This window comes from Protopterus annectens, chromosome 5.part1 (genome assembly GCF_019279795.1).
Source record: "Protopterus annectens isolate FY-2018-M chromosome 5.part1, PAN1.0, whole genome shotgun sequence".
NCBI lineage: Eukaryota > Metazoa > Chordata > Ceratodontiformes > Protopteridae > Protopterus > Protopterus annectens.
In genome coordinates, this window is record NC_056736.1 from 681,585,082 (window position 1) to 681,611,619 (window position 26,538).

The 26,538-nt window shown below is 37.0% G+C and overlaps 1 protein-coding gene across 1 annotated transcript in view; it reads left to right on the forward strand.

Annotated features, from left to right (window-relative positions):
• Positions 1–26,538, forward strand: part of LOC122803256 (retinal guanylyl cyclase 2-like) — a 665,947-nt gene that overhangs the window by 364,506 nt on the left and 274,903 nt on the right. The window contains exons 8-9 of the mRNA XM_044072849.1: positions 1,556–1,732; positions 21,577–21,733. Coding sequence (XP_043928784.1) covers positions 1,556–1,732; positions 21,577–21,733 — 334 coding nt within the window. The remainder of the gene's footprint in view (positions 1–1,555; positions 1,733–21,576; positions 21,734–26,538) is intronic.

The following is a 26,538-nucleotide window of genomic DNA, read 5'->3' on the forward strand; positions in this document are numbered from 1 at the left end:
GAGAATACTTTCTGATTCTTAGACTGCTTTACTGTTGAGTTTTTCACCTCATGGGATCCTTAGACTGGACAGCAGTCTCATGAGCAAAGCCCGATACTAATGTATTAGTCCCAGGAAGAAGTTAATGTTAATTAACCATATGCTGTCTCCCAGAAATGTCTGTGACTCCCAGTCTGCTCAGCTGAGTGAGTCCAAGGATCATTTAACTAATAAGATTTTACTCTAAGAGAAGAAAGATGCTGGACACCCATTCACTAACTTGGAACTATTTGATGTCTGTCTGTTTATCTGTATGTATTGATGGTAACAGTACGCCACATAGGGGATAGTGTGTGTGTGTGTGTGTGTGTGTGTGTGTGTGTGTGTGTGTGTGTGTGTGTGTGTGTGTGTGTGTGTGTGTGTGTGTCTGTTTAGCTGGTCACAGTGCGAGGATTGGGTAAGAGACATGAAGTCTGGCTATGTGTGTGTGTGTGTGTGTGTGTGTGTGTGTGTGTGTGTGTGTGTGTGTGTGTGTGTGTGTGTGTGTGCGCGCGTTTGCATGTATGGGGGTGCCTCTGCTGTTGTGGTGTATAGGCTGCTAGGGCAAACAGTAAGAACAGTACTGTGGTTAGGTCTCAATGTGCAGTGTTCAAATCTGAGACATGGTACTATTACCACTGATGTGCCTTTTCTCATTGCGACTGTACCATGACCACTGATGTGCCTTTTCTCATTGCAACTGTACCATGACCACTGATGTGCCTTTTCTCATTGCGACTGTACCATGACCACTGATGTTCCTTTTCTCATTGGGACTGTGCCATGTCTCTGAATTGGAATTCTCTCCATTGCATTATTGACCAATGCATATTGTGCACTTATCTCAGGTGAACAGAAATTGTCTGAATCCCAGCCAATGTTTAAAAAAAACTGAATCAAACAACAGAAAAGGAAATTTTGAAGCATGTCGTTACACTAATTAAGCATTGTTGGTGGAAAGCTTCACCCTTTTCCCCTAATTTGGGGTTTATACTCCCCACATTCTTGCTGCCAATATCTTTATATAGTTATTTCTAGACTGCTGTACTTTGAGGTACAGGGAGAACTTTGAGATACTGTAGTCTAAGACTTTTGTATATATTTCTCCACATTTATACTTATAGTCCCACTATTCTAAGGATCACAATTGTGGCTCTTGGGATAAGCAGACACCTGTCTTAGTATCTGAAAGTAATAATACTGTAGTAACGTATTACTTTGCACTGTTAGTGACAACAAGGAAAAGAGTCATAGCTTACTGTGGAAAATGTATGGGTGTAACAAGAGAGTATCAAATGTAGTCAGCTATAATAAACTGTCACTGAAAGCTATGGCTTCCTGGCTTCCTGCTCATGCCAATAAGGGTGTCAATAAAAGAAAATAGTAGAATGTAACGAACATTAAAATAAATCTGGGGGTGTGAATCGCAAACAATGTAGCAGCCAGTATTAAGACTGAATAAAGTTGAAAACACCCTTGTTTGTCTATGGACTGCAAGAAGGATGTGTCTTTTTTATTTTATTTAATTGTTTTTTAGATGAAAGACCTTCGTAGTGAGAATGTAAACCCCTTTACTGGATTCTTCTCTGAAGGTGGAAAATTCGCCATCGTAACAGAATATTGCTCACGGGGAAGTTTGGAAGACCTGCTGAGAAACGAAGACGTTAAATTGGACTGGATGTTTAAGTCATCGCTTGTGCTGGATTTGATTAAGGTAACTCCTTGTTTGTCATTTGTGCTTGAGAGGCAACATCTTGTGACAGCAGGCCTATAATAGTTACAAGCTTCCACTGGGCATACCTCACAACTGTCCAAATTTTCACAGAAAGTCCAGATTTTTGCCTCATATTTTTGCTCTGTTCCTCATAAAAATCGCAGTTTTCTGGCAAATCGTTGAGGATTGAAGTCACTAAATAATACTAAATAATGACAGACATTTGACTTTCAGACATCATATCCTTCAGAAAATATATAATAATACAAAATCTATTATTGTAGCAACTTTCTAATTTTATAGGAACAAAGTTTAAAAATTTGTCCCTATTTCTGAGCCTTTGCCCCCCCCCCCATTTTTTTCTGGCTTTGTCCAAATTTTTTGTGCTGTGAGGTTGAGAGTAATGCCACTGGGTCAAAACACTAAAAACTCAGTATAACTATCTTAGATATTTGATATTTTTGTTACTTCAGAATGATATGCACATTGTTACCAGAACAAAAATGAATGTAACCTCTCCTGCTATTCCCTTTACTAGATCACCTTCTTAACAAATATTAAACTGAGACAGTGCACCCACAATGCACTGTTTTTTAATGATTTATTTTTACCAAATATATGCAACTGCCTTTTTTTTCAGCAGGAGAGAGGAAGCAAGACTATTTAAGTGTCTTGCTCTCTCACAAAATTTGCAAGTCTACAAGGAGGGAATCGATCCTGGGTCTGCAGGATGAAGACTAATAATATTGTATAAACTTAACTCACTGTGCAATACTTGTCTAATTAAATAGCTAACTGTAGACAGATTTAAAGGCTTACATTTAAATATAATGAGAGACCAAAGTAATGCTGCAGTCAAAACCTGTGAGAACCAATGATATTATTTTATTTAGATCTGTCGAGCAGAAATGATTGCAGGTTGGTTGCACTGTGGCCTCAGAAGAATAGTAAAGCTCCATCTTACATACACATGAATCAATGATGATGGTCATACCCTAGTACTGGGCAGGTTTTTTATTTCGATTGGCTAACAGGACACTCAACATTTGCAGCATATCCTGCCAAATACATGTTCGTCATTAGTGAATGCTCTGCTACAGATGCATTATGAGTACCAAACAGCACCCTGCATCTGCCATATCCCTTCTAATTATAAATACTAGCTGTGAGACCACATGCAATTGCTGGGGAAGGGGCGTATTCCCCAGCTCCAGGGACTGTTGGTCTTCCATACCTGTCAATTACCTGTTTTGTTAAACAAAGTGTGTCAATAAAACAGATGTTGACTTTTTGGAGTTTCGATTAATAAAAGTGTGTATAGGTGTGTGTGTGTGTGTGTGTGTGTGTGTGTGTGTGTGTGTGTGTGTGTGTGTGTGTGTGTGTGTGTGTGTGTGTGTGTGTTTGTATTATGAAATATCAAACTTTCACAAGAGCAAACGTTCAAAGAGTTATCACTTTACAGAAACCTAACATGATCAAAAGTTCAAAAAGTAAAATTAAGTATTTTCAAGATAGCAAGCTCCCTTATACCCCCAAACCATCTACTAATTATATACACTAACTGTGAGACTGCACAACAGTGGGTTAAGGGAAAATTCCCTTACCCTGCTGCAATGCAATTACATACAAAAAAGCTGCTGGCAAAAACTTCTTTGAAAGGAACATTCACTCACATAAGAATTCATTTTTTATTAGAACAGAGAAAAGTGTTCACTCATATGAATGTTCGCTCTTTCAAACTGTAACCCTATGGGCTACATTCACTTTGTCGACCTGTCATTTGTTTGACAGAGTAAAGTGTGTGTGGAAATTTGGTTAAGTGCACTCATTACTGACTACGGTACATATCAAAAGAAGGAAGGTGTATTGCAGTAAGTGAATATGCTTTGGATGCTATTGCATAAAGTTTTGGCATCGGGGGAGGAAGTATGTATATGAGTGTTTGTAGGTTAGGATTAGAGTAAGGGTTAAGGAAGGTGATAGATTTAGTGTGTGTGTGTGTGTGTGTGTGTGTGTGTGTGTGTGTGTGTGTGTGTGTGTGTGTGTGTGTGTGTGTGTGCGCATGTCACAGTGTGAGGTGTGTGTCTGAGTGTCTCCTGTAATGACAGTGTTACAGAATGGGCTTTTCTAAGGCAGGATAGGTTTGGAGTTTGTGGCAGAGGCAGGGTTAGGTTTACCACAGATGAGTAAGATAGCACACCAACTTTATTGTTACATGCCAAACCTAACCTTAACAAAGAGTATTGTGCTAACGGTATTACTCTTCCACACTAGTAGATAGAATGTGCATTAACTTAGTGTAAAACTTCTTCAGAAGTCCTGGCATAATTTGTCACTAACAAGTAAATAGAATTCCTATCAGAGAGCCTTATTTTTCTGTTGTCTGTTGTGCCAAAAAAAGTTTTATGGTTTTAAGTTCTCCAAAAGAGCACACCACAATTATTAGAATCAAACACACATTTTTTCTACTTGCTATTCAGATGTTTGTGCAACGTCTGAGAAAGTACACCTTCTTTTGGTAACTATGATGTATCTGTAGGTCTGTAATGCTTTCCAGAAATGTATACCTGCTCTCTAAGTCCTTGTGCTGTGTCCAAGAGGGAGCATCCCTTTTTCAAAAACCTGTGACATTTTTATGAGTGAAACCACCTTATCCTAAATTGCTAATGTGATAGCTACTGTGGAGCAATGGGTTCCATATTTTAATATCAGAACTCAAAATGCAGAGCCAAACATGCTGACAAAGAAGACTGAAAGTACATTTGAAGACTGAATATTGAACATTGCTCTTCTAATTTAAACTTCATTTTTTCAGCAGTGCAAGCCCCCTGCAGACCCTGATGTGGGGGCAAGCCCCCTGCACTCCCTGATGTGGGGACAAGCCCCCTGCAAACCCTGATTTGGGGGAAAGCCCCCTGAAGACCTTGATGTGGGGGCAAGCCTCCTGCACTCCCTGATGTGGGGACAAGCCCCCTGCAAACCCTGATTTGGGGGAAAGCCCCCTGCAGACCCTGATGTGGGGGCAAGCCCTTCACACCCCTCTAACCTATTGCAGAAAAAAGCACCAGTGTGGAAACACAGCAGTCACAGTTCTAAATATCCACAAAATCCAAGTTTAATGCATATACATCAGTTGTATATGCATTAAACCTGGATTTATTTTACCTGCTGTCTGTTGTTTGCTGCCTATTTTACCTGTGGATTCTTTGAACTCTGACTGCTGTGTTTCCACACTGGTGCTTTTCTCTGCACTTAGTTTTGTTTTCTGGCTACTAGTGTGGTTTGTCCGCTGGGGGAATTTTTGTGTTTTACCCCTCTAACTTATGTATACCAACTACAAAATGACTGTGCTTCAGAGAAAGTGAAATATTTTGAGAAATAGCAATTAAGCAAAGTAAGTTCAGATTTGCAGCCATTCAGTCTCCCCATTACATGACTCCTTAATGTGGGTCCATCCTTTTGAATGGTTACTGGATCAACTCCATCGCAGAATCAGTATTTCTACCAAGGGAACAGTAATGGTCACAAAAACTATCAACACCAACTGCCATGCCACTGCTGAAGCCAACAACCACTAGTAATGGTCACAAAAACTATCAATACCAACTGCCATGCCACTGCTGTAGCCAATGACCACTAGTAATGGTCACAAAAACTATCAACACCAACTGCCATGCCACTGCTGAAGCCAATGACCACTAGTAATGGTCACAAAAACTATCAGCACCAACTGCCATGCCACTGCTGAAGCCAACGACCACTAGTAATGGTCACAAAAACTATCAACACCAACTGCCATGTCACTGCTGAAGCCAACAACCACTAGTAATGGCCACAAAAATGATCAACACCAACTGCCATGCCACTGCTGACGCCAATGACCACAGAGGATGACTTGGAGTCTTACATAGTTGCTTCCACACAGATGACCAGCCAGGTGGGATGGTATCGAGCTGACTATGGTCAGATACTTTCATGGTCATTTGAGAATACTGAGACCACCCCAGAAGTGGAAACTAGTTAGTAACCTGCAACTCAGTTCTTGATATGATGCTGAAACCCACATCATCCTCCTCCTGATGAAACAGGGCTTTAACAGCAGACAAGCAAATAACTCCAGCCTCCTCAATTAAGAAGTAAAGCTACTTGCTGTCCTATACCAGAGCCCTGTACCTTGGGAAGCAATAAAGTACGTGTTTCCCCAACCAAAATAGTAAAACTGATACTTTCTCAAATTTGTTTTGTTATTTTTCCTATATGTATTAAACGTTCTGCTACCTAGCCAGGTTACCCAGCAGCCGTACCCCTTCCTAGCCCTGCATTTCTCGTTATCTTGCCCTTGCTAACCTTTTCTTTAACTGCAAAGTGCCCCTTCCTCTCTTGATAAAATAGCTAACTCTGTGCTCAGTCTCTCCCTCTCCCTTGAATAACTCCTACACTCTTCTCTTTTCCTTCCAGGCCAGCTCTCTCCACTAGTCCTGCCTTACATTCTCACCCTTCTCTGTCCCCCTGCTACATCTCCCAAGTATAGCTCGGCTGTACAAGACTGCCTACATACCTCTTAGTCTACTTGCTGCTCTCCTCAACTTCTGCCCTTTTGCTTCCCCTCTTCTCCACCACCTCAGATAATTTTAACCAACACTCACCCTTACTTCCAGTAAGGTGAATTGCAGTAGCCTGCTGCTCACTGATTGTTCTATCAGACTCTCTCATCCTTCCTGTCTGAATCCGCTCCGTTCGCCCTGCGGGCTCACTCCGCTCCCCTACCCTGCCCCCAAATTCCACCTGCCCCTAGCATTCCTACATTTATTCCTCAATCTCTCCACCCCCTTGTTCCAATTAACCAATTAGCTCTTCTCCCCGCCTTACAACTACACTTAATCCACCCAGTCTAAATTACCCAACTTCTGCCTCTCCTTTCCACTCCTCCCCAATCTCCTCAATCTCCTCTCATACATTTCCTCTATCCCCTCTCTCTCAATACTCCTACTTCCCAAACATCTTACTACTTCATCCCTGCCTCCTTCATACAACTTCAGATAAACTACTCCTCTCCATACTTTCATTACTCACCTCTAACATACTCTTTACTTCAACTGACACTCCCTTCTCTCCCACTTTATACAACCATGGTTTTCTCAATCTTCCAACAACTTAAAGTCCCCTGCTCCCTCCTTCTCTTTCCGATTCCTTTATCCTATATCAACTCTTACTCTTAATTTGCTTATGCAATTCTCGCAACAAAAATAACTTCCCCCTCAAACTCCCTTCACCATAACTCTTTCTCTCACTACCATTCTATCCCTTCTTTTCTTATCCCACCCAATCAACTTTATCTGTTCCACTACAAAATACTATCCACTACTGCTACTACATTTACACACAAATTAACCTTATATCCAACTGAACCCTCTATCTCTATACCAAAATTTCTCAAGTCTTTCCTACTCAATATTATATTTTTAGCCGGAGATATCCACCCCAATCCTGGCCCCATTCTCTTTGACAACAATAATCACCCAACTCCTTCTCCCCCACATATTAAAAATCTTCACCCTGAACTCCCAAAGTCTCAATAACAAAGTCCACCTCTTCCAGGCCTGGTTAACCCACAACCAACCAGACATCTTAGCCATTTCAGAGACTTGGCTTAAACCCCATATTTCGGATTCAGAAATACTTCCCCCTGGATACCATATTATTAGAAATGACCGACCTATAAAAAAAGGTGGAGGCTCTGCCATAGTTTACTCTAAATCACTAACTGTAATTCCCCTCCAAATTCCAGTTCCTCAATTTGAAAATACTGAACTTACAGCTGGACTACTGAAACTAAATAGACACAAAAGTACCTGTATTATTGCCCTATATATCTCCCCTGGAAATAATATCCCCATCCTTGAAGACATTCTCCAATGGGCTTCTACTAAAGTTAACTACGAAACATACATCTTAGGTGATGTAAATATCGACTGGAATAAAATTAACTCTCTCTCCCCCTCCCTTGCCATCAACCTTTATAACTTCACCCAAACAATCCAGCATATAACTAGACCCAACAAAACTAATCCCCCATGTTCATCTATTGACTGGATCCTAGTCTCCAATCCAAACAAAATCAATAATTCTGGAACAATTACAGACACCATTAGTGACCACCTGCCAGCCTTCATTCATCGCACTACCAACTCCTCCCCTCACCAACATCAATACATCCTAACTCGTAATCTTAGTAAATTCAACCCTACAACCTTCTCAAACCTATTTAAACAAATGAACTGGCAAGACCTTAGAACTCTCCCTCTTGATGCTGCTATCAACTACTTCAACTCTGTTTTCTTAGATACACTTAACTCTCTCGCCCCTATCAGAAATAAAAGGGTAAAAATAAATACCGCTCCTTGGTTATCTAAACTTACTAAACAAATTATGCATCAAAGGGATAAACTATGGAAACTGTTCCAAAACAACAAACTGCCCAACACCTTTCTCCAATATAAGCAACTACGTAACCAAGTAAAACAACAAATTACCAAGGACAAAAAATCCTATTACTCCAACCTCCAATCTAACAATAACAACAACCCCCCAAAAATTCTGGAACTCAATAAACTCTCTCCTTAATCCCGGTTCCAAAAATAATCCCATATATACACTGGACAACACTGACTACTAGATGTTTAACACATGAAAAGAAAAAGTACACTATACCCAGAGGTGAGACTGAGTGATATTGTACATAAGGAAGTGATAGAAATTGCGCTTGAATGAGAATATATTAATTTTAGTATGCAATTGTTAGATGAGGGACTTGCATTTTAAAGTAGTTATTAGACATTAGACAGGCTAAAAGGTAAAATAGGCCTAGAAATTGTGTTTTATTTATGCATAAAAGACAATTAAGCAGAAAGAAAAGCTAACCTTGCTGTTCAACAGTTTATTAGGAAAGATAAGCATAAAGTGTGCAGAAAATACAGAAATACAGAATGTTTTTTAAGGGAAAGATACAATCTTGCAGCTTCAAAATGTTTCTTAATGGAATGTTACATTAAGACCAAGCCTGGAAACCAAAGGAACCAAGGCTAAGAGGGCATGTTAAGCATTGCAGGGTTTTGGTATTATTAAAATATACTTTAGATACAGTTAGGCAAGTCAGTTACGGTTAGTTTGTTTGACCTGTTATTACAGACAAGATTACAGACACTTGAGCCAGGTCAGATAAAGACTGTTTTTATTTACATTATTTAGAACAATCAGAAGATATGTGCAGAAACTTTGAATATATTTAGCAGCACTGTTATTATTAGTACTATTATAGAAGATAGTATTTGGATATTGTGAACATTTAATAAAGCATTTTTGAATGAACTACAGTGTTTGGAAAATTTGTTCTGAAAAGTGCACAAGACTTGGCCCATAATTGAGAGACTGGCACCTGTTCAGCACAAGTTTGGGTCATTAACAGATAAAGACTTTCATTCTCAGTCTCATTATAATGTTTCCAGTTAATTATGGTACAGTACAGTCTTATCAATTCTTTCAATGGCGAGCCACTATGTATGAAAAATAAGGAGAAGAATAACAGCGTAATACTCTACTATAGTTTTGATACATTCCGATTTATCTCTGCATTAAGTCTTATTGCATTTGCATAAAAACTGTTCATGAATCTGGAGGTCCTACAGCAGATACTCTGTAACTTTCTACCAGATGCAAGTTTAGTGAACCAACCATACGCTAGATGAGAAGTGTCACTCAGTATTTTGCGGGACCTCTTTTTACATCTCCATTCAAAGAGGTCCTGTAAGGTAGTAAGACTAGTGCCCACAATCTTTTCTGCTGTTCTGTTAGTCTTTGCAGCTTCTTCCTTATAGGCATTGTGCTGTTACCAAACCATACAGCGCAGTTGCTGGTGATAATGCTTTCGATGGCTCCTCTGTAGACGGTTTTTGGAGTATTCATAGAGAGCTTTGCTTTACTAAACCTTTTCAGGAAGTGTAGTTGCTGTTGGGCTTTTTTAATTAGCTGGCCCGTGTTTGTACTCCAAGAAAGATCCTCTGATATGTGTACTCCCAGGAACTTTGTAGTTTGGACTCTCTCCATTTCTTCACCATTGATATGCATGGCAGAGCTTTTCTGAAGTCAATAATGATTTCTTTTGATTTTTTGACATCCAGCTCCAACTTGTTATTGCACTATTTAGTCAGGGAGTTGACCTCATTCCTATACCCAGTCTCATTATCACCACTTATGAGTGCCACCACTGTGATGTCAGCTGCTAATCTGATGATGTGGCTGTTGCTAGCTTTCACAGAGCAGTCATGGGTAAGAATTGTGAACAGTAAAGGACTCGGCACACAACCCTGGGGTACTATGGTATTTATGGCAATACTAAAAAAATAAAAAACAACCGACCATGAACGGAAACAGAAATAATTTGTTAACACATTTAGTGCTTCAGCCCAAAAAGTATTCCAAGACTAACAAACATATCACACCAATTCACTTAAATACTTAAAAATAATTAGATAATTAACAAACAATCATTTAATCATATACTTCCAATTACATTCTTTGTTTAAGTCATATGACTCTAAAGTGTTATACTTCAAAATAAATAGCATTTATTTCTGCAATAATTTCTCTTTAATATCAACACAGTCCCCAGTAGTTAAACTGATTTTATCAAAAATAGATCCCTTTAAACAATCTGGATTAGCTGCATGACATTGTTTAAAGTGTGCACCCAAAGGACTTTCCAACTTTTTGTTCTTAATATCTCTAATATGTTCCTGCAGGCATATTGTAAAAGATCTATAAGTCTCTCCAATATAAAATAATTTACAAGTACATTTCAACATATATACAATGCCCTCAGTACTATAAGTACAAATTCCAATTGGATAATATTTAATTCCATTAATTACAAAAAAACTTATTTATGATATATTTACAAATAGATCATTTATTATAAGCAAATGTACCCATATTAAAAGATATATTACTGTACAAAGTAAAATTCAGTTGGATAAAATTATGTTCCACCATATCTGCCAAGATCCTTCCTCTTTTGTAAGGTATGTGCAAATTATTTTGAAATAAATTCACCAAGGGTAAGGATGTCAACAATATGTGTGGTTGACATATTGTTTCTGCTGAAGAATACTTTTTGAAAAATATGGTTTTTTTTACATGAATTTTTAAAACCTTTTTAATGAAAATTCCATCATATATTAGAGAAAGCCAAGATTCTTTTGTATAAAATCAAGGATAGTATATGGATGGAAGATATGTATTGGTTAAGTTTAGACGTAAAATGTTTATATACCAATATTAGACATTCTATAGGGACTGAGGCCTTATTTTATTTTTTTGGAGATACACCAATGTCACATTACTTTATTGAATTAGTCTCTTTTTGCATTCAGAATAATTATTTTAAGTTTACTGGAGAATTTTTCCACCAAGTACAGGGTACAGCCATGGGGGCATCATTTGCCCCCATGTATGTGAATATTGTTAAGGTTAAGTTTGAGATTGATAATATATATAGCCATCATTTTTTTAGCCTTATGTAGTTAAGTACTTTCAATACATATATGATATAATCTTTTTATGTGATGGGGATATTAATGATGCTCAAAGTTTTATTCTGGATGTACAGGTGAATAATTTTGGTTTAGAATTTGATCAAGTTCAGAGTGGTAAGCAGGTAGCCTTTTTAGACATAAATTTGTTGGGAAATATAGGTGAAAGTATTTGTACTACAATTCATAGGAAGTTTGATAATATTAATTTGTTTTTATATGGTACCAGTTCCCATCCCCACATTTAATGTCTATATATATGTTTATATAATGAGTTTTTAATGATAGAAAAATTATGTAGTTCAGATAGTAATTTTTATAAAGAAATATGTAGAATGACATAAATGTTTATTAAAAGGGGATATGATAGAGAACTGGTGGAAAATTCTAGGTGTAACATTTTAAATAAATATCATGGTATAGATTCCTTAGTTGAAAATTATTGTAATAATTTTTATGAGAAAAGTATGGATAGAATTTATGTAAAAGTAATATTAAAAAGGGGAAAGAGACTTATTTTGTTACCACCTATAATGTTTTGACTGAACAAATAGTTAAAGAAGTGAGGTATTATTGGCCTATGTTGCCAAGGGATAAGAATTTGGTGAATTTATTACAAAATAATTTGCACATATCTTACAAATGTGGAAGAAACTTGGCAGATATGGTAGTACATAAAAATTTAATTCCACCAAATTTTACTTTGTACAGTAATATATCTGTACAATAATATATATTTTAATATGGGTACATTTGCTTGTAATAAATGGTCCATTTGTAAATATATTGTAAATAAGTTTTCTGTTATTAATGGAATTAAATATTATCCAAATGGAATTTATACTTGTAATACTGAAGACATTGTATATGTGTTGAAATGTACTTGTAAATTGTTTTATATTGGAGAGATGTATAGATCTTTTAAAATACACCTGAAGGAACATATTAGAGATATTAAGAACAAAAAGTTGGAACGTCATTTGGGTGCACACTTTAAACAATGTCATGCAGCTAATCCAGATTCTTTAAAGGGATCTATTTTGGATAAAATCAGTTTAACTACTGGGGAATGTGTTAATATTAAGGATGAATTATTGCAGAAATAAACACTATTTATTTTGAAGTATAACACTTTAGAGCCATATGGCTTAAACAAAGACTATAATTGGAAGTATATGACTAAATAATTCTTTGTTAATTATCTAATTATGTTTTAGTATTTAAATGACTCAGTAGTGATATGTTTGTTACTCTTGGAAGGCTTTTGGGACCGTAGGGCTAAGTGTGTTAATAAATTACTTCTGTTTCCATTCGTGGTCAGTTCTTTTTTATTATTTTTCATTTTGATTGTTTTTTTTATTTGATTGTAATACTCCCTGATGTGTTGTTACCAGCACAAGTCCTTTGTGGTCTTCCAGTCAGGAAATCAAGAATCCAGTTGCACAGCTCTTTATTTATGCCAAGGTTGATTAGCTTTTCTAGAAGTTGCATTGGAATCACCGTATTGAATGCCAAGCTGAAATCTATGAACAACAATCTGGAATAGTTGTTCTTCTCTTCAAGATGCTCCAACATGAGGTGAAGTTTCAACAAAATGGCATCAGTGGTTATCTATTTGCCTTGTAGGCAAACTGCAGCTGGTCAAAGGATTGAGGTAGTGCTGTAGTCAAATGCCTTTTAACCAGTCTTTCAAAGCATTTCATTACATTTACCGTATGGGCCACTGGCCTGTAATCATTAAGGCAGATGGGGTTGGCTTTTTTTGGTAGAGGGATTATGTTGGTAACTTTGAAGCATGCTGGTACTTTTTCCTGGACAAGTGAGATATTGAAGAAGTCCATCAGTACTACACTGAGTTGGTCTGCACAACCTTTCAATACTTTCCCCAGAATGTTATCAGGGCCAGCAGCCTTCAGGGGGTTCACTTTCCTCAGTTGGTTCCTTACATCCACAGCACTGAGGTTAAGTACTGCCTCCTTTTGGTCATTGAGAAGCTTTACAGCCTCCAGGTTGTTTTTCTCTTCAAATCTGCCATAAAATGTGTTTAGACTGTCCAGAAATTCAGTGCGAGCACTGCACTGAACTGACTTGGTGTTGTAGTCAGTCAGCTGTTGAATACCATGCCGCAGGCTTCTTGAGTCTTTCACATCCTTGAAGGATCCTTATATCCTCTTTCCACACTCCCTCTTGGCTCCTTGATACCCTTTTTTAGATTAGCCCTTGCCACACTCAGACCTTTCTTACCGTTTGCCCTGAAAACAGTGTTTCTTACCCTCAGCAGCTAGTACACCTTGCTGTTTAGCCATGGTTTTTGGTTAGCTCTAACTTTAATATTTTTGATGTTCATTACATCCTCTATGCATTTGGATATGTAAGCCATAGTTGTCTCAGTATATTCATCTATATTCACCAGATTGTTCACAGTGGCTGCCTTCCTGAAGACATCCCAGTTTGTGGTATCAAAGCAGCCCCTGAGACTTTCCATGCCTTCTTTATGCCAGACCCTGATTTGTTTCACAGTGTTTCTTTTTTTTCTGATCAAGAGAGGTTTGTATGCTGGTATTAGCTTTATGGAGATGTGATCAGAGCCACCCAGGTCTGGTTGTTGGACAGCTCTCTATGCTCCTTCTATGTCAGTGCAATCCTTGTCCAGAGTATTTGGTTCCTTTGTGGGAAAATCCACAATTTGGTAGTAACTGGGTAGCACCTCCCTGGGATCTGCTTTGTTAAAGTCACCAGCTGTCATAAATATACAGTCAGATTTATTGCATTGCAGCTCATATATAGTATTATGCAGTATATTCAGTGCTTCAGTGATGTTAACACTTGGTGGTATATATACAGATGCTACATAGACACCATCTAGTTCTCTGGGCACATAAAAGGGTCTGCATTTCAGTATCAGAAATTCCACGTTTACAAGCAATGTTCATTCACAATGTTACAGTTTTTGCAGTAGCTATCATTCACAAAAATGCACACTCCACCTCCCTTAGCTTTTCCACACAGAGCTAGGCTCCTATCACGTCTGAGTAAAATAAAACCATCAAGTCTTACAGCACTGTCATTAATCCTGTTATTTAACCAAAATTCTGTGAAGATTAAAAGACAGGAATTTCTCACTTTGTTCGTGGTGTTGAGCTCAAACCTGAGAAAGTCCATCTTGTTGTCTAATGAGCATATATTTGCTAACAGAATTGAGGGGGGAGCAGGCCTGTGAGGGTTTGTTTTCAATCTGGCAGCAATTCCAGCATTGCAGCCTCTTTTCCTGGTTCTGTTGCTGTCTTCCTTTCCTTCTTCCATTTAGGTCTCATCCTGATTGTTCCAGAACCTTTCATTTCCTGATTTAGGTACTTTAAAGCTTGTTTGGTTAAGAAGCTGAGTTCCAGCAATTTCGAGAGTGTTGTAGCCTCCAGATGCTCTGTAGTATACAGGGATTCCAGCCAGAATGACAGTATAATCGAATACCTGATTTCCAGATGTTTCTTTCTACTCTAAGTTACTGTCACATCAGTTAAATGATTGAAACATGGTTTTCTCATGTTTTTGCCTGAAAATAAAACGGATTAAGCATTGCTGTATCACAAGCTAACACAGCTACAGCCTCCCTGGGCATCACCATTTTTTTAATACAGAGATTATATGATAATTTTTTCATAGTACATAAGCAATAGTATGTTCTGCCCCCCCCCCCCCAAAAAAAAATGCACTGAGATCTCATACTCTAAATACAAATCTCAAAATGTTTGCATTATAAAAAAATATAGCAGAATACTGGGAACTGCAGGGCCTTTCACAGCTGCCACGGAATCATAGCCTCTGCCTTAATAGTGTTACAGTCCAAAAAATAGCTTTCATCCAATTAACAATAGACTAATGAGGGTTCTCAAGAGTGTTAGATTACATGTGCACTTTAGTTGAAATAGGTTGAATTGAGAGTCCTAAGGGTAGTATCTTCCAATAATAGCTTGTGTACCATGAATTTACTGTGGACAGATAAGAACCCTGGTATAGCTAACATCTCAGAGTGGGATGTAAGGAAAAATGTATACCAGGACTGGATATAGATTTTATCATTATGATGAATGTCTAAGTACTTTGTTGACCCAAGCTGGAGTGACAAGGAGTGAAGTGGCCATGGACAGGTAGATACGACTCAACCTAAACATAAATCCCATTATTAATACACTTCCAAATAAAGGAAGGCTGAGAGGAAGGGAGCTATTTGTCCAGATCAGTTGGCTCAAAGCATGCCTTCATAAGGACATGTATTGCAACTGCTTCTTCTAGAGATGATGGAAGGACACCTAATCCTAGTAAGGAATTTGTGATACAGAAAATAAACTGGAATAGGATCTCCATGCAGGAACTCATAACCTGACTGTTCCAGGATCCAGTCTGTGACTGAGAAAGTAATAGCCGAGTTCAGTCACATGACCTCATCATAGTCTTTACATAAAAAGTCAGTCCAGTAGCAGTTAAAAGATTCCAACTTCAGATAGTTGACACACACTTTAGATGCAGTCAGAAGGGTTTCAACTCTTATTTGGCCAAAACTATTACGGAAAAAAAATCAAAATGCCAGTGGAAATAATAGACATCTATTAGCTGTATTTTGATTAACATTTGATGCATAAAGTCTTTAAAACCATGTGAATTTAAAGCAGAATATAAAAAGCTAATAATGGCAGCTCAGGTTACTACAGATCATGTATAAACTTGTTCACAAAATCTGCACAAAACTAATAGGAGAGACAGACAAATATAACTTAGCAGCACAGAACTAATAAGAGTTGCACAGTCTGCTGCAGGCCACAATGCACTCATGGCTGATAGTCTGTAAACTTGAAAGGCAGAATAACATAGCAAAGGTAATACACAGGAGACTGCACAAATACCAGCACCTCCGACACTGGAAACAATAACAACAACAATGAAAAACAAATGCTCATATAGTAATAAAGGAAAAGCAAGAAAACAAGATATTACTGTTGAAATGTACAAACGCAGCACTAATTATCAAAATACCTGCATCTAGTGCCTATTGTTTCTTATATACTGAAAGGTATGAAGTTATACAGTATCAAGGTAGTAAGAGCAAATGGGATGATAAAAAAGGGATCTCCAAGCTTATTTAAAGATGCTACCAATGCAGGCAACACCAGATAAACCACAGAAAGAAGTAATTCTGTGTACATTTTGGGTGCTGAGAAGAGCATGCCTAATAAACATCAAATACTGAAACAAAACGAATTTCAAAAACTTTAACTATATTCTTCATTTAGAAATGGGTCCATTCTTATCACTGCAGTGCTCTATTCTTTACTCTTGTGCATTACAACAAACACACTTCCTTTGAAATTCCTGCAACCTACTTATTTTAGTCATCTGTTTGAGTATTGTTCTCAGATGCACCATTAGTTTTATGAAAATTACTTCCTCACTTTTTAAATAATTCCATCTCTTTTATTTCCTTTACAATAGTTTACATATCATTTAGAACAACTTTAATCCTTTACTTGTGCAATTGCATTTTTGGAAGCTAGTAATATTAAATTTAATAAGACTTTTACAACGTCTCAACAATTATGAAGCAAGACATCAACTAAAGAGCATAATCTTTTTGGTTCATGTAATATGTCAGCCCCACTAGGTGTGTCAGTGCATTGTGTAGGGGGTCTTCAAACAAGTTGGAAGTATGAGGGATAAAACGATGTTAGAGTTTTGCCAGCTACCTCAAGTTCTAAATTAGAAACAGCATTCTTGTTCCATAAACAGGCTGGGCTACTTAGCGTGCTCAAGAGCTAGAAAAAAGCCACTGCTGGCTGTAAGAGACTGCAGAAATGTCAGCATGCAAGAATGTTACTATAATATCAGAAATGTCTGAATGCTAGACAAAACAGTGGTCATCTAACTTAAGTTTGGCAGCTTGAGTTTTCAACTGAATGAAGTCTCCTTGGACCAGGTGGTGAAGTCATTTTCTTGGTTCACTATCTGATCCACTTCAGCCCATGATTCCCTGTGAGTTGGTCACATGACCTTCCACTGGTCCACTTTAAAGATCTGTGTACTGCATCTGTGCTGAAACCTTCTCCCAGTCTTCATGCTAACATTCATGAGTCCCACATGACACTAGGTTCTCTCAAACAGCAGTCAGCTGATCGAGTTCATCAATAATAGCCTTACATATCCCACCAGTAGTCAATCAGGTACACCTACACTGCACTTCTAAAGCTGTAATTTTAGCGTTACAGACATTATTAAACTGGACAAGTGGAAGACCATGTGACAAAAGCCCAAGCAGTGCTAGGCTGAAGTAGATTAGATAATAAGCCAAGAAATGACTTCACCTCCAGAAACAAGAACACTTCATACATTTGAAAAATGAATTATAAAACCATTCCTTAAAGTAAATAGTTGAAGTCGCACAAAATTAACCAGTTTGGGTGACGCACCCCTGTGTCAAAGAAGAAGCAAGCAAATTCTTGCATAAACTCTTCTAAACTGCAAATTGAATGAAAGATTAAGATGTGCCTCAAACAAGGAGGGGCATACAGCAATGATAAACCTTCCGAGGATTTGAACCATGTCTTTCTACAACAGGGATAGGCATACAGGCAATGATAAACCTTCGGAGGATTTAAATCACGTCTTTCTACAACAGGGACAGACATACAGGCAATGTTAAACCTTCTGAGGATTTGAACCATGTCTTTCTACAACAGGGAGAGACATGCAGGCAGTGATAAACCTTCTGAGGATTTGAGCCATGTCTTTCTACAACAGGGACAGACATACAGGCAATGATAAACCTTCTGAGGATTTGAACCATGTCGTTCTACAACCGGTACAGACATACAGGCAATGATAAACCTCCTGAGGATTTGAATCGTGTATTTCTACAACCGGGACAGACATACAGGCAATGATAAACCTTCTGAGGATTTCAACTATGTCATTCTGCAACAGGGACAGACATACAGGCAATGATAAACCTCCTGAGGATTTGAATCGTGTATTTCTACAACCGGGACAGACATACAGGCAATGATAAACCTTCTGAGGATTTCAACTATGTCATTCTGCAACAGGGACAGACATACAGGCAATGATAAACCTTTTGAGGATTTGAATTATGTCTTTCTACAACAGGGATAGACATACAGGCAATGATAAATCTTCTGAAGATTTGAACCATCATGTCTTTCTACAACAGGGATAGACATGCAGGCAGTGATAAACCTTCTGAGGATTTGAGCCATGTCTTTCTACAACAGGGACATACATACAGGCAATGATAAACCTTCTGAGGATTTGAACCATGTTGTTCTACAACCGGGACAGACATACAGGCAATGATAAACCTGCTGAGGATTTGAATCATGTATTTCTACAACCGGGACAGACATACAGGTAATGATAAACCTTCTGAGGATTTCAACCATGTCATATTGCAACAGGGCAGACATACAGGCAATGATAAACCTTCTGAGGATTTGAACCATGTCATTCTACAACAGGGACAGACATACAGGCAATGATAAACCTTTTGAGGATTTGAATTATGTCTTTCTACAACAGGGACAGACATACAGGCAATGATAAACCTTCTGAGGATTTGAACCACACCTTTCTACAACAGGGACAGACATACAGGCAATGATAAGCCTTATGAGGATTTGAACCACGTCTTTCTAAGATCCAAAGCAGGACCAATTACACCATGCCTTAACCAGTGAATAACAGACTAGCAGGTACAGTAGGACCTAAGAGATGGCAGACGTTGTCATCAAGTTGTTTCATCCAATATAAATACAACATTAGCGTCACGTTAAACTTTGCCAGGCTAGATGGGCCACTGTGGATTGTACAGGTCATGCCTACAACAGGGATAGACATACAGGCAATGATAAATCTTCTGAAGATTTGAACCATCATGTCTTTCTACAACAGGGATAGACATGCAGGCAGTGATAAACCTTCTGAGGATTTGAGCCATGTCTTTCTACAACAGGGACATACATACAGGCAATGATAAACCTTCTGAGGATTTGAACCATGTTGTTCTACAACCGGGACAGACATACAGGCAATGATAAACCTGCTGAGGATTTGAATCATGTATTTCTACAACCGGGACAGACATACAGGTAATGATAAACCTTCTGAGGATTTCAACCATGTCATATTGCAACAGGGCAGACATACAGGCAATGATAAACCTTCTGAGGATTTGAACCATGTCATTCTACAACAGGGACAGACATACAGGCAATGATAAACCTTTTGAGGATTTGAATTATGTCTTTCTACAACAGGGACAGACATACAGGCAATGATAAACCTTCTGAGGATTTGAACCACACCTTTCTACAACAGGGACAGACATACAGGCAATGATAAGCCTTATGAGGATTTGAACCACGTCTTTCTAAGATCCAAAGCAGGACCAATTACACCATGCCTTAACCAGTGAATAACAGACTAGCAGGTACAGTAGGACCTAAGAGATGGCAGACGTTGTCATCAAGTTGTTTCATCCAATATAAATACAACATTAGCGTCACGTTAAACTTTGCCAGGCTAGATGGGCCACTGTGGATTGTACAGGTCATGCCTATCAAACTTGAGGCAAAGCATATGACCCTGGCTACCAAAAGAAGATAGAGACAATCCCTACCCAGTGAAGGATTCACCCCAGGGTGGTGATTAGGAATTTTAACAGACATCTGTATATCCCTGTCAAGATATGCTCCTCAGAATGATTTATAGTCCCCACCTGTTGTCTCTTAACAGTCACAGGATGCATACAAACATTTAAGGCAGCCAGTGGGGTTTTAGTAATAATAATAATAATAATAATAATAATATAATAATAATAATAATAATAATAACAATAATAATAATAATAACAACAATAATAATAATAATAATATAATAATAATAATAATAATAATAATAATAATATAATAATAATAACAATAATAATAATAATATAATAATAATAATAATAATAATAATAATATAATAATAACAATAATAATAATAATATAATAATAATATAATAATAATAATAATAATAATAATAATAAAATACCCATTGGAGAAACACAGTATTTCCCTACAGCTAAAGCTGTTAAAATTTGTCTAGTTATTGTATAGTTATAAACAGAGTGCAAAAAGTTGAACTGTGAAGAGCAAAAATGAAATCTGTAATAGAGAACATTCAAAACTATAAATGGCTACTGTTAATACAAATTAAATAGCAAATACCATAGCACAGTCTTCAAGAGGTAGCAGACTGTATTTAATTGCAAAACAAGCATTAATCATGACTTCAGCACAAATGTTCTCATTATATTAACATTTGACAAAAAAAAAACAAAGTAATTAAGTTGCAGATAGTGTAACTCCCCCAGAATCAGGTTTCAGTACTCCAGTTTTAGTTTTCCAAATGTGGGCTTTGCCAGACGTCCACCTTTCCTATGTCCCATCCATTGGATGAGATGTTAAACCGAGGCCCCATTTGCTTGAGTTGGTGGTAGCTTGGGTGGATATAAAAGATCCCACAACACCTACTGAAAAGCATAGAGGAAGCTTCCTGATGTCCTGGCCAAGTTTCCCCTAATAGTATAAATAGTGCCTCAGGTCTCTACTGTAAAGAGGTTACTAGCCTAGTGGAATTAACACAGTCATAAAGGCTAAATGAATAAATTAAGATTATCTTCCTGTATTGTTTCCCTTTTCAGTGACAGTCGAAGTTCCCGACATATCATTGTCAACTTTTAAAGTTGAGAACACTTGTAAAATTATTTAACATGTCATTTAGCAAAGTAGCATTATTCTGTCCACATGCTTAGATTATGCAACTATGTGGACAGAATATGTGGACAGAATATTAGTATGATACTAAATAGTACTTACTTATTTTTTATTATTGTGATAATTTTTCAAAGCAGACTGGGCATATTTTCTAGAAGTTTCTTTAAGAGACTGTGTTTTTGAAACTGCACAGAAATTTCAAGACAATTCAAAATTCTATACATCTTAGCTTTGTTTTCTCACTCTGTGGAATTTCCAAACTGTCAGTAGATTCTACTTTGTTGTGATATCTAAACTGTCTGTGAAAAACTATATTAAATATTTAACTGCAAAGCACATTTGAAGAAAATAAGGCAATACATATAATATTCCTGAACTGTTTCCATTACTTCAATGTATTTGATGTACTTTTTTGTTGTTTTAAATTATACATAGGGAATGAAATACCTTCATCACAGAGACTTTCCACATGGACACCTGTCTTCTCGAAGCTGTGTTGTGGATGGTCGATTTGTATTGAAAATCACCAACTATGGATATTGTGAGCTATTAGAAATACTGAAGGCACATCACAGGCAATCATCGCCTGAAGGCAAGTGCAAACATTGTTTTATTAACAGTTTAGCATATCTCTAAAACCTCATACCCATGATATGACATCACCCATAATACATTTATATCAACTATAATGGGTATAGATTGATCATGGTAAACAATTTTCTTCCTTATTTTCCCACAAAATATAAAAGGTAGAAAATAATTCACTGTTATAGATCACCATGTTAGTAATTAGTTTAGAGTCCAAGGAGAAATGATTAAAGTCAAAAGAAGAATGGTGTTTGATTGTACAATGCTTTGATCTAAACACTGTTGTTCAAGGCAGATGATTTTATATCCACCCCTGTGGCACACAGGGAGAATGCCCTGGCCATGCCATGGGTAATAAGTGTTTAAGTAGTGGTCTAAATGCTTGTAGGAGCTGTCCAAGGAGGGTTAGAGTAAGTGGCCATTGCTGGCTCACCTGTCCTGGGGGTAGGGAGGCAGTTCTGGCTCACCACACAGGTGACATTTAGTGGTAGCATTAATTGTTCATCTAATGGAGTTGCAAGCCAGCCAAGTCCACACTGATATACTGCATTTGCAAGATGCAACCAAGGATGGTGGCATTGTTCCCATAAATAGTCATGTACAGACTCATGGCTGCTGTGGAGGGGAGCTTTCTAGTGGAGAGGGTTGGTGCCCTCCAGGACCACAAGTTGGCCCACTCCCTACCACCTAACTCTCACAAAGGAAGAAAGAGCAGACATTTATTACCTGGCAGGACTGAATGGGCTGTAGAATTCTTGCCTTGTCTTGACATACCTAGTTCCTGACCCATGAAAGCAAATGAGCCAACAAATAGGTAAAGGTAGCAGAGTCATCAGGCAAGGTTCTGGGGGGGAGGGGGGAGACAGATGAGTTTATACTGTATGAAAAGAATGCCAACTGGGAGGGAGTCACTGTGGTTTGCTGTCTTGTCAACTGAATGGAAATGGGAAACATGTCCAATCAAAAATTTTAGGCCAAGGGTTAATTCCTAAGGCATATCATCAAAATGTTGCAACATTTGCTTCCACGATACATTCCAGTTTAAATTAAAATCCCACATTCTCATATAATTAATTCAGTAATTTATTTAAGTAGGAAGCAATCCTAAGGCTCTTTTCAACAATGATGTTGACCTTAAAGAAATAAACAACAAATAAAAGCACCTAAAATACATTTCACATGAAGTAGCAAATATAAATATATTTCTCCTTGTCTACTACAATGAAACATACAAAAATGTGGATATAATACATATTAGTAAGAAAATCTAAAATGATTCAAAGTTTCTCATTATATACTCTCCTTTCAAAGCTACTGTTACTGACCACTTATGCAAAGACATTGACTGTACTTGTTTTTTGAGGCAGGTCAGCAGAGTATAATTTTAAGTAATTATTTATTGTTCATCAATTGTATTAAAGTACTACCTTTACTATTACTAATGAATTATTTCGAGTTATAAATATATTTAATAATGTTCCAGCATTGCTGCAGCTAATTATTTGCTCATTTGTTAATTATGCATTGTTGCTGGATTGCAACTAAAAAGGGTCAATTGACCAGCTCACCTACCCAGTTAACAGATTGCAATAAATAAATATAACCAAAAAAATTGAGAATAATAGTTTTGTACTGCCTTCCAGAAACAATAGGAATATCCATAATAATAATGTTACACATTAACAGTTGTCTGCTACATTGTCTGAAATCCTGCATAACTTAACACACACATATTTTTATTTATTTTATTTATTTTATTTTACATTTGTTGACCGGGCTAGTCCAACTGGATATATGTCCATTTTCAGTGGAGGCCCGGGGAGATAAGCTCCAAACTATGCTAAGTATCAATATTACAAAGAATAAATGAAAAAAATGAAATAGACAATAAAGACAGAAGACAAAAAAACACATCAATTAAACATTCATATACATTTTCATCACTGATTGAATTTCACAAAGTGTTTTTTTTTCTTCTTCTCAATGTAAGCAGATGATTAGGTAAAAGGATAAACATTTGTCTTAGAGAAAAGTAGAAAAGGTAAGATGGATTTAGGTGGTTATTGGGTATGTTAAGGATTATACCCACTAGAAAAACAGCAAGAACTACATATAAGGCTGAAATGCAGGTGCTTGGAATAGGGGTAATATTCTTATTTTATGTAATACAGGGTACTTTACAGGCACTAGAAGACAGGAGAGGATTAAAGCCAAAAAGCAACATTACTAATTAGGTTTGGTTATTGAATGAGGGTGAAAACAGTAAAACAGTAATAAAAACAGAGATAAGCAGTATTCAGTATGAGCATTCAGTGTTTAAAGCATCAAAATCCTAAATACTAACCAAGTGTGGACAGCATTGCCCATGATGTGGAAAGCATGTGCAGAATTCATTACAGCTCAATGTTTTTAGCAAAAAGAAAGAGATAGAGGACCACATACCAAGGGTTCGGCAGTTAGTAATGTAAATATCAATTAACTAGTGTACTTACCAGAATGGTGTCTCACTGAGAAGTAATTACCCATTTAACAAACAAAGACACCCTCTCCAGTTAGATTAAGTTATTTACAAAGGATTCTGGAAACCTTTCAGAAATAGATGATTTTTTTTCTTTCTTTCTTTCCTGGTGAAAGTTCATCACAGTTTTAGTGTATTAGTCCCAGACAATTACAGTTATAACATCCTCCAACTCTCCTGTAAGTCGCTCAGAACCATCTTCAGTTTTAGCCATGGAGAAAATTCTCCAACTTTCTTAAAATAAATCTTTTACTCTTATTTTATATCGCAACAAATATGAATAACAAAATATGTAATCTTAAATGCATTGCATACATTACACAGAATGAAACATATAACTCTTTCCAGGTATAACAGCTAAGATCCATTATTATTATAAACAAATGATACTATTAGTAGAACTAAAGCATCTAATCCCTGTAACAATATAATGAAACCTACGTATGCCTAATCACTTGTAAAATAAGTAAAAGAAAAACAGTTGATTACAATTCAGTAAAAAAAAAAAAAAAAAAAAAAAACAGGAACATGTTGTGAAAGAAGTAAACAGCCGAGCACGTCATCCTAAAGGAAAGAGTAAGTCATGAAAGGAAATATCAAATTCATCCTAAAGGAAAGAGTAAGTCATTAAAAGAAATATAAACTGCAATTCTTGTCACCAGTGTCCTCATTTCAGCACCTTAAGAATATTCTTCTGGTAATCTGTTACCTGGTTCAACTAAATGCAATATTAGGGGGGAACCAACAAATAGCTGTCATTCCCTATACACAGTAATGCTGCATGCCTTTTTATAAATTTAATTTAAATTTAACACCAAGGTTATTTTATTTGAAGAATAGTATTTAAAACAATGTCATGGTGTGGCAATGGAAGCCACCTGTGCCCCAATTTTTCTAACATTGTTTTTGCCTTTTGGGAAAGAGGATTTGTCCTTAAGATCCCATTCTCTAAACATTGGAAATATTATGGTCATTATTTGGACAATATTATTATTTTATGGGCTGGAAGTGAGACAGAATTCTGGGCCTTTATGGGTTACATTAAGGAAAGTACCGATTTTCTGGATTTTACTCATTCAATAAGTACTGAAGCTGTAAACTATCTTAATATTACTTTAAGCAAAGTAAGACAAAAAAGGCTTCAACACTACAACACTACAATTTTTAGAAAACCTACATACTCAAACACATTCCTTCATTATGATAGTTTCCATCCTCGACACCAAAAAAGATCCTTGGTCAAAGAACAAGCGGTATGCCTTGCGATGATGGTGTCAGAATGGGATGATTATTTACATCAAACCAATGTGTTGAAAGACGTTGTCAAAAAGAGGCTACCCTCAAGACTTTCTTAATACTATTTTACAGGAAGTTATTGAAAAAGACAGAGGGGTTATTTTTCCCCATTATTAGGTGATCAAAGGCACTCAGAAAGTAATTACACAGGGAGAGTTATCACCAAATTTACAAAATCAGCCATTTTTTGTTACAACAACCAGTTTAATGAAGTGAGGGAAATATTGCAATATAACTGGAATTTGTTTGGTACTAGTCATGATTTTATTGAGAAGGTCGGAAAATATCCAAGAATTGTTTACAAAAAGGATACTACCATAAAAAATATGTTAGAGAGGGCTAAACAGTACAATGAACAGGAGGGACATATGACAAAGTGTTGCTTCTGCCTGCAATGCAAATATATAATTGAAGGGAAAGAGATAGTAATACTCAATTATGGCAAGTATGTTCTTAAAAAGAAATTTTCCTATAGTAGCAAGGTAGTAGTATACCTTGTTTTGTGTTCAGGGTTTTACATTGGAAAGACCATTAATGCCCTCAGAAGTAGAGTCTACCAACATTATTATGACATCAGCAAGCGTGACACAAAAAATGCCTTAGCCATGCACATTTTGAACAACATGCACACATAGCAAGCCTAAATATTTAGGGTTTGCCTTGCAACAGAAAAATGGTAATAGCCAATTTATTTCCTTAATTATATGTAAAGGCAATTAATTGGCAACATCTCAGTCTTTCTGAAATTCACTTTTAACTCTGATATTAGTGAGAACGTCTTCAAGATGGATGAGAAAATACAGCTGTGTAAAGTCTTACCATAGCAGTAGATGTCCTTTTCATAACATGTGGGATGTCCTGCCAAAGATAGCCCAATGACCAGCCAGCATAGCAAAGCCTTTACATCCTTCTAGCATCACACATCAGACATATATTCAGGCGAGGTACATACACTCCATACTCAGAACTGAAGTGCCCCAAGAAAACAAGAGCAA